Genomic DNA, 10013 nt, shown 5'->3' on the forward strand with positions numbered 1-10013 from the left:
GGTGCAGGCTCCTTGGTGGTAGTGGGAGGTTGCTCCTTGGGGGTGGTGGGTGCAGGCTCCTTGGTGGTAGTGGGAGGTTGCTCCTTGAGGGTGGTGGATACAGGTTTCTTGGGGGTGGTAGGTGCAGGCTCCTTGGGGGTGGTGAGAGCAGGGGCTTTGGTTGTAGTTTCAGCTTTGGAGGCAGGTTTAGCAGGCACTTCAGATGTGGGTGCTACATCTTTAGCAGATGTTTTCTCTGCACTTTGTGTCTCTTTAGCCGAAGTAGTCTCTTTTGCACTAGTTGAAGTCTGTTTGTTTGTTACAGTAGTCTCTTTAGTTTTAGCTGTTGTTTCTTTATTGGCTGTCAAAGATGTCTCTTCAGATGTATCAGAATTAGGCGGAAGAGTGGACTTAGGGTTTATTGGTTTTGCTGTTGTAATCTTGGGAGATGTAGTAACTTTATTGCGTTGGGTGGTAGGAATGTCAGGAGTTGGAGTGAGCTTAAAATCACCATTATCCGGGCCACTTCCAGCTTCATCTTCAGCTGGTGTTTCTGGGGTAGGTTTCTTTTTAGGAGTTTTTTTCTTGTTATCTTTTAATAGAGGAAAAAATAGACATCTTGTTATTTTAGAATATTTTTTTCCTTTAATAGTGACCTAAAGATCCCATGTTTATCATTGACTAGTTGTGTGTTTCTCAGCAAATTGCTAACCTCTAATATATCCATTAACTTATTGTGAAATGGCAAATACTCAACCAATCTTATTGGGCTGAATGATGTAAGGGATAAAAAGTACAAGTTAAACCCTATACAATTAATACATGGAAGTTCAGTGGCAATATTGAAATTAACAACATGATCAGTAACACTAATTCATCTCTTTATATAATGTTCTTTACCCCTCACTTTTTCTACTCTTCTTGTTCCTCAGTGCCCAGTGCCCTTTCCTTCCTCCCTCCCTCCCTTCCTCCCTTCCTCCCTTCCTTCCTTCCATCCATCATTCCATCCTTCCTCCCTCCCTCCCTTCCTTCCTTCCATCCTTTCATCCTTCCTTCCTCCCTCCCTCCCTCTCTTCCTTCCTTCCTTTCTTTCTTCCTCTCTTCCTTCCCCCGTTCCTTCCTTCCACCATCTCCTAGTCACACTGTACCAATTACCTTACAGGCCTCTTCAGCCAGCTCTGAGGAAATCTCCTCCAATCACCCCCAAAGTGCCTGCTGAGCCCTGTTCCCATACCTAGGCCTATTAGCTTCTCTCTTTCCTCTGCTTAGCTAAACTTGACAGTCCCTGGAGACATAGGGAGGAGATTACGATGCCATGGCAGCAGAAAGACCCTATTTTGCAGAATTTCCCATAGCAGCTACCCCATAGGAGAACTGCAAAGCCCAAGGGGCACATCACTGAGATGAATTCCATTTAGCCAACATGTATTACACTTTCATTGTGTGCAAGATTTTCTGGATGACTAAGATTAAATATCTGGCTATTCAGCTAGAGAGAATGCTTCAGAGGAAATCACAACCACCCAGGAAATGAGTTCTTCAAAACTCTATTATCCAAAATCCAGTATTTTCTGGAGAAAGAGAATATATTTTAGAACTTCAGGAAATAATAAAGAGAACAAAGGGAATCTCCTTTCAGGCAATAATAGCCTACTCTGTGGCACATTCTCTACTAGAGAAAAATCAGCCAGATATAATTTCTAGGAAAATAATAAAGAGGATCTATAAAATGTGGATGATATTGCCCTTCTTAGAGGTTTATGAGAATTTAATGGATTAATATTTGTAAAAACACTTAAGCAGTATGTGTTTAAAAAAATTAAAAGAAGGCTGGGGAGGGGAAAATGAAAACACAAGATAGAGGAAGGGGAAGAAAGCAAAATGCTAGCAGGTAGACAGGGATTGCAATAGACACCATAAATGATCATCTCTGGTGACGGCCCGTGGTTCCACAGTCGCTGCCTATCCTTTGCTTTTCAGAGTGGTTTCTCAGCTCTTTGGCACTAATTTCCTGTAGGAAGCATTCATTTGGTACTTTCTAAGATAATTTTTATAAAGTTATATACCCGCCCCCATATTTTGAGATAGTCTTATTCTAGCAACACACATTACTTTTAAATAATCATTGTTAATACGGCATTGATATAGTCTTGGATCTTTATCAATGCTCAAACCTTTGGGTTTCTTCTGTAATTCTCTATTAGCAGCTGAATTTTTGGAAGACTTGACTTTCCGAATAGTTGAGGAAGAAGAGGAAGAGGAGGAGGAGGAGGAGGACTCTTGATTTTCAGAAACAGAATGTTCTATAAATCAAATAAAAAAGGTTGATCACACCAACTGTGATTTAAAACAAAAAAGAACCGCCAGTCCAAATGCAATAAGAAATGCTGTTTACTGATCTACAAATATCTGTGTTCTGCTTTTGTTTATAAATAACATGATGAACTGCCGTTTTGTCAGTTAGAAGCAAGGAACCTGAGCTCATCACAGATATCAGCACTACAACTAGTATCTCTCAACTGTACCATAGTTGCCAGAATTTCTCACAGAATCTAATTATTCTGCAAAGAAAATCATGGGATTGTTTTTATATTTGTTTTTTACAATAACATTTGTCCCTTCTGATTTTTTTTAATCCAGACCAATGCTAGGTTTGGTAAATAAGAAAGACTATAAATAACTGAGGGTTTACAATTTGTTTTAAACTTTGACTTAAAGCAAAGTCAAAAAAAAGTTAACGGGTAATGAGCCTTTCATGACTCCTAAGATCACCCTGTTCTCTGAGAACGGTCTTATTCGGCTAAGAAATAGCTTCCTTTTGTTGCATCTGTCATCTTCCTACCTTCTGTTATTTCCTCTGATTCTACAACTTTCTTAGTCTTCTTCTTGTCTGGTGATTTGGGTGAACGTTTGGTTGTTGATTTGATGTTTTGACGTGCTCCTGGAGGCGGAGGTGCAGTCTTTGAAGATGGAGGTGATGTGGGATTATGCACTGAGGCCAAGCAAGACAGGTGAGTTAACATCTTGGTTATATTCATCAGCAACCCTAACTGTGAAAAGCACGGATGCATCTGGCTTCAAGAGCAGACGCTGGTGAAAGCCCCTGCGGGCAGGCTTCAGCACAGCACTAACGGCTCCAAGCCGATTCACGCTGAGGATGCATCGCTATGAAACACTGGTTCTCAAATCGTAAGTATGACAGAGAGCAAAGTCTCAGGAATCAGAAAACCTGAATTCCAGTCCTAGGTCTACAAGCCTCTATCACCGTGACCTTGGGCAAATAGGCTAACTTCTCTTGAATCTCATTTTTCTTGTCTGCAAACAGATGTTTATTCAAGATGGTCTCTGAAGGTATTTGCCTGCCTCAAAAATACTTAATTCTATAAGCATCGTCTTCTGTAATTATAAAAATAATACTGCATGTGGATGGCAGGATACTTATGCTCTTGAGAAGAATATAATTACATTTTTCCTGTTTTCATATTCATTTAAATCAAATGATATGAATTTACCTTTCAGTTATTTTTTAATTACAAAAGTTCTGTATGGATATTTATTCTTGTGAAAATTTCACACCTTCACATTATGCTTTTCTTCAAAATGTGCTTCCCTTCCAAAGCTAAGCAGCCATTAATATTGTGGTGTAAATCTTTTTAACTTTTTATCCCCTTCACTCCTACCCCTTTTCATGTCTAAAAGAGAAGACATACAGCATTTTTTGATCATTAGAAACCAGAAGAAAAGAAGAGGGACTTCGGAAAGATAAGAAAACAGCAATGAGGACTCTCTGGTACAGAAGAACTGTGATAAATCCTGCTCCTCCCAGCAAACATCTGCCAGAACTTGATTGCTCTAGACTCCATGAACCGACCACTGTACTTCTTTCTCCTCCCACCTAACAAAAGCATCAGTTATCTCAAACAGCTCTGCCATGCCGTAGCTAACGCTCTTGGGCAAATCAGTTAGTTAACCTCTTGAACTCAAGTTTTCTCACCCACATTCCGAGGCACTTGGACAGCTATGATTCCTTCAATTCTTGAAATGCTTTGGTTTGTAGGTAGTTGCCTACAAGCCGTATTTATACTGAAACAACTAAGTGGTGAGTCTCAAAATAGTTTAAAAAATGAAGTCCTGAAGCTCTGGGTGGTTCCATTATTTGGGACCCTGATTGTCTGATGATTTCTGTAAATGAAGTTGCCTGGCATTGCCTTCATCACTTTTTTTCACTGAGTTCTTCCTAACCCTCGGGTAATCTGACCCAACACTTCACAGCATAAAGTATTGTCTTTACTAAAGTGTTCTCTCAGTGCTTCATCACTCTCCAGTCATCTTCCCTCCCCACCTATTCTCTGCCCAAAATAAATTCTAGTTTTTTGTTTCGCAGCCAAAACAATTATCAGGGTAATGAGTAAATATGTATCACTCATCATGGGGCCTTCCAAAAGCTGCAGGAATGTTGAGCTCTGAGTTGGGCTTTTTTTTTTTTTTTTTTGGGTAATCATTAAAAATTATTTCATCAATGTGCTGGCTACACATGTGGCCTTAGTTAATGTTACAAGTGCTTTTTCCCCTTTTTTGGGTGTTTTTTTTTTCCACCTGGTTTCATGAGCCCTGAGTTTTGATTACAAGGGTGTTGTCTTCATTATTTTTGGAATGCTTTCCAATGGAAACACTGAACAGTTAAGAAACATCCTCAACACTGCCGATTAACAGTTTTTCTCTGTTTTTCCACTGTTTTAAAGGAGTGCAGCCTTGTTTAAAAGTGCAGCCTTGTTTAAGTAAAATGATAAGATTGTGCAAGCAAGACTTATTTTCACTTTTACCTCCACAAATATTCTCATTTTAACAAAGGATTTAAGACAAACATTCGATACAAGAAAATAATTCATTATCTAAGTATATTTTTTAAATCTTGTTTTTGTAACAAGTGGAGGGTTTTGTTAAGATCTCAGACCATAACGAGAGAGGGGGATCTGAAGTGGAGCTGTCCTTTGATTGTCACGCACAGGCGCTTGCGCAGAGACTGCTGAGGGGACATAGAGATGGGAAGGAACATACAACTGACAGTTGACTTCTTAGCAGATTTGCCCGAAACTAGTGGCTTAAACTAATTCACAAATTTACTTGTTTAGAGAAGCTAAAAGTGTTGATTCTATCCTTAAATATACACTCAAACATGGAGGCCAAAAGCACAGACAGCGCAAAGAACAGTTGACTTTGTGAAATCAGCAAGGGTGAGACAAGAAATCATCCAATGAGTTGATTACTGTTGATTTAACCTGAAATTGAACCACATCGAAAGAAAAAAAGCATGTACCCTCTGTCCCTTCCTCTCTGTGACTGAACCACAGTCTCCCGTGCTCCCGGAGCCTGGGTGAGCCAGGGGCTGCTATTGTTGGAAGATGCTTTTCTTCTTTAATTCATCTCCGTGAAACAAAATTATTGTGAAATAGTTGATAAGTTAGTAAAATCAAGACCTTAGATGGACTGCACGTTAAAGCATGTTAAACGTCATCAGTGAGGCTCGGGTAGGTGGGCAGAGCTGAGAGACAGTGAGTGGTATCGCGAGCTTACCTTCTGCACAGAAATCGCCGTAGTCGGAGCAGCACTTGCCATACTTCTCACACTGGGAGTCACAGTCACACTCCCTTCCTCTCGCAAAGGACTCAAAGCAGCGGCCTTTACAGGAAAGCTCTACCCAGAGCACAAGAAAACATTGCAGATTATTACGCGTGAAGCCCTACCCAGGTGCTTGGTAGCCATTTCTCATTTTATAGCTGACTAGAGTTCCAACAGCGCGTTCCTAAGTCTTTCATTTGGGATGTGGAGTACATGATCCAGTTAAAGATGCATGGGGTCCCAAATGAAGGCAGCCCAAGTCGAGAAAGAAATATGGTGACTTAGAGTGACTTTTCTTGTCCTTCAAGGTTCCAAAAGACACCTCAGTACTACCTGAGTCATGTGTATGTATGGACAACAGAAAATTGGGAAATGTCTGAACAGTGAAGGGACTTCACGTGAAATCCCTCCATCCTCTCCTCCCACCACCGCTTTGTAATAGATTTATATTAATTGAATATTCAGATCTCATGGCAATATATTCCAAAGAGCTGGATTAATATAAATGGGTCACTATTTGGACTTGAAAATTATTTATAATGCAGAGAACTTTATGATGACAAGCTAGGCAAAGTGTAGAGATAAGAGACTTCGGTCTAATCCCATGGTATGGACTGTATAACAGAGGCCTGCTCATTTCAAAAAGAGCCTTGGTTGGAGGTACAGTGACTCACCAAGGCCTGTTAGAAATAATTACCTTATCCAACACACAAATTGTGCAACAATATATTTATCAGTTTCACATGCAAATTGTAAAGCAAATATTAACTCTAAATAATTTTAACTATAATTTTCAAAAATTGCATATGAAATATTTCTGTGTTAATAAGAAAATGACCCAAAATATGTTCACGTGAAATACCACCCATAATTTAAAATTCGGACCTTTGGGTTTTAACTCAAACTCATCATTCAATACTTATAGAGCCTTTTTCAGGTAATTTAGAAACACGTTAATATCAAAAAGTCAAATAGTAGACAAGACTATTCTAGGCTATGAATTCTTTTGACGAACTTACTGAAAGGCTCCATCCCTAAGCAATTACATTTCTGATTATTAGTAAATAATTACCCACTACTAACTACTTAATGTCTCCTGAGTCACAGTGTTGTCTCGATTTCAAACAAGACATTTTACTTGAACTAGTCAATAACCTTGTGCAAGTGACAGATTTCCAGGCTCCTCTTACCCTCCCCCCGTGATCACAAGCCTGGACACCATCCTTAGGGACAGAGCACCGCAACATTTATGCAAGTGAAGGGAAAGGCACGTAAGTAAGTAAGGAAGCAAAATAGTGGGAAAACAGCACTGCGAGGGGGTGTCAGGGGTGCTCACAGAGCAGTGTTGCTGACGGAGGAGGAGACACCAGCTCTCAGCACTTACCCACGGTGCAGACTCTCTTGAAATCAGGGCAGCACTCCATGTAGTGTTGACAGTTATAGTCACAGTTGCAGGTGGCATCTCTAGAATACCCTTCCCCACATCTCCCTGCACAGCTTGATAAATCTAAAATTATACAATACTAGCGTAAATATGGCCAGACCACTTCACAGACAGGGACAGATCTAACGAGGGGGACAAAGCCACTTTAGTGAGAGGGAATCTTATCAATTGGGGAGATGTTGGAATGATGGTTAGCAACAGGCCCAGCCGATAACTGGCTGATCTTTTACGTGATCTTGATCATGTCACTTTATTCTTCACTAGGCTTGCGAAGATAAATAGGCTTCTGAAATCGGGCAAAGTAATGGCTCTGCATAAAGAGAGTGACATTCCTAACGGAGACGTGGCTATGGCTATGACGATTACTAGTTGCCATTTATTGAGCATCTCTGTGCCAGGTACCGAGTCAAACATTATCTCTAATGCTTATGAAAATGTTTCCAGGAGGGTATTAGTAGCCCCTTTTTAGAAATAAGGAAGCTGAAACACAGAAATTTTAATAACTTGCTCAATGGCACACAGCTAACTAATAGTTCTAGTATATCTGTATTATAGGTCAATTAATACCTATTAATTATTTGTACTGATTTCTTTTATAAGTGCCCTGATTTGGATAATAAATTATATAGTCATCTTACGTAAACAGTCCATCCAGAATTTGGACTCTGATGTATCTGACTCTAAAGCCCAAGTTTTTCCACCCAATTACATTGCCTCTCATTCCTGATGCTGAGTTTAAAGCAGGCTGGTTCTGCCAGCACAAACGTTACTAGACATTCTCCTCCTTTAGTGATGGAGATAACCGGATACTTTAAATGTTGGGGACGCCAGATGCTTAGAACCACTGCTAAAGTTAGTACGAAATAGAGAACTCTTGAAATAGCATCTGGACCTGCATATAAAGGTCATGAATGGAGTTTTTCTGGGCAGAAGACAAACAATAACAAAAGCACAATTATCCTCTAAGTTTTTTAAAATAAATCTTGGAAAACGACACCTTAAAAACCTCCCTGAGAGTTAACTGCAGCAACGTAACAATGGAATCCATCTCTGGAATAGAAATTGGCAGATGCAATGTCTTAAATCCATAGAGGAATGTTGAAACACACTGAAAAAAAAAATCTCAAAAGAATAGAGTCCAGGAAAGTTAAAGTCTGAATATGCAAATAAAACAGTAAATAGTAGGACAACCTTCAGATCTTTTTGCATGCATATATGCATAAGACATATGAGAATGAATATATAGTGTATGTATATAAATACATATATTATATATAAAGAAAAAAGAGAATGAGAAGAGGTTGAGAAAGCAAGAGAAGCAGACAACACAACATCAAAAGAGTGTTCTTTTACAGTTGGCAGATTTCTTAAATAAGAAATCTGTTATCTTTACAGGAAAAGTTTATTTTCATAGATTAAATGTCTATCCTACTTTTGTTGCTGTTAATTTTAACCAGTAACTTTAATTTCATTTATTTAAAGGAAAGTAAAACTGTTTTAGTGAAAAACTGATTGTATTACAGAGGAAAAGGTAATTTAGGAAATGCACCCAGTTTTGTGAGCCTTGTAATGACATTATGAGAGAGCTGAAGGATCTGACATCCAGAGTAGTCATAATTCCTTATTAAATATTCACATTCGCTTTCATGTGTTTTTCCATCTTTTCTTATCTAAGCAATTCTGCAACTATGCCTACGCAGGCAGTTATCTCCCATATTCAGGTTTCACAAGAATTTTAGTTATTTTACTGGAAATGTCTACTTTAGAAATGTAATTTCACCATAACAGTCATGAATCTTGATTTTTCTTCTCTCAGATTTTGCTTATCAAAGGAAAAAAAAGGAAAAAGAAAAGAAAGATATCTTGGCGTTGTTACACTGATCAATCCAGATCACATGCAAGCAACTTTTGCTAATGCGATTACACTGAATGTACTTTAACATTCTTTAAGAATGAATAACAAGAACTGTTCATCCAGGACTGACTCTGTTTTGGGAGGTCCATGAATGGTTCAATATTATAACACAAAATCACAGTCACATCCGTATAAGTCTATATCTGAATGAATAGTCCTTATAGTAAAGAGAGAATACTTTCAAGATTAATAAAATGCCATTTGAAACATTGTAAATGTTCACTATAATATCTATGTCTACATGATGCCAAAATAAGTTATTTGTCATTAATTCACTTAATGTAAAAGACTAGTTAAATTTGTCACCATATAGGCAAAAATTACATGATAAATATTCTTCTTTTAGTTATTTTGATGATATTGTACAGCTCCAGCATAGTTTATCATATGTCTGCATTTTTTAAACTTTTTGAAGAACCATAGGAATAATGAATACCATAATTATTCTGTACAAAAGCTCAAAAATTCTTGAAAGTTTTCATAATGCAGAAGAAAAAGGTGAGAATTACAAATCACTTATAAATATGCTAAATATGTTTCACATTTTATTAAGGTTATACTACATATTAAACTCAAATATCAATTTTTAGAAATTTATTTCATTTGTTAAAAATCAAGACAATGACTAGCAATAGTTGTTAAGTAAAAGTATTTTTGATGGTTAAGTTACCTTGAGATGAAACTTGCTGAATCAAAAAAACAGAAAGCAGCAGCAAGTAAATGGGAAGTATTTTCCACTCCATGGTTGTTTTCAGGTACTGCACCCTTCTTTAAAATAAAATACAAGTATCAGAAAACTGCTCTTTTATCTCACCAGTAACTTTTGCTTGTGTGACACACAATGTTTTAATAACTTTGAAATGTAATTTAATAATAAAAACATCCCATTCTTGAAACAAGTCTTTTTAAAGTAATTCTGTAGAAAATATCTGACCATTATATTCACTCTTATGCAGAACAAATCATCATTCCCCTCAGTTATGTTATTGACCATTTTAATACTTTAGAAACAGCCAACATAGAAAACAGACTTACCTTAAAACTCTATTCAAAGTA

At 37.9% G+C, this 10013-nt stretch overlaps 1 protein-coding gene across 1 annotated transcript in view; it reads right to left on the reverse strand.

Moving 5' to 3' along the window:
• PRG4 (proteoglycan 4) overlaps positions 1–9720 on the reverse strand; it is a 15811-nt gene extending 6091 nt beyond the window's left edge. The window contains exons 1-5 of the mRNA XM_012647835.1: positions 9628–9720; positions 6983–7105; positions 5554–5673; positions 2822–2971; positions 8–571 (exon numbers count right to left, since the gene is read on the reverse strand). Of these exons, the coding sequence (XP_012503289.1) occupies positions 8–571; positions 2822–2971; positions 5554–5673; positions 6983–7105; positions 9628–9700 (1030 nt within the window). The 5' untranslated portion in view covers positions 9701–9720. The remainder of the gene's footprint in view (positions 1–7; positions 572–2821; positions 2972–5553; positions 5674–6982; positions 7106–9627) is intronic.
• Positions 9721–10013: the final 293 nt, after the last annotated feature.

The sequence above is a fragment of the Propithecus coquereli genome, unplaced genomic scaffold, assembly GCF_000956105.1.
Source record: "Propithecus coquereli isolate 6110/MARCELLA unplaced genomic scaffold, Pcoq_1.0 Scaffold270, whole genome shotgun sequence".
NCBI lineage: Eukaryota > Metazoa > Chordata > Mammalia > Primates > Indriidae > Propithecus > Propithecus coquereli.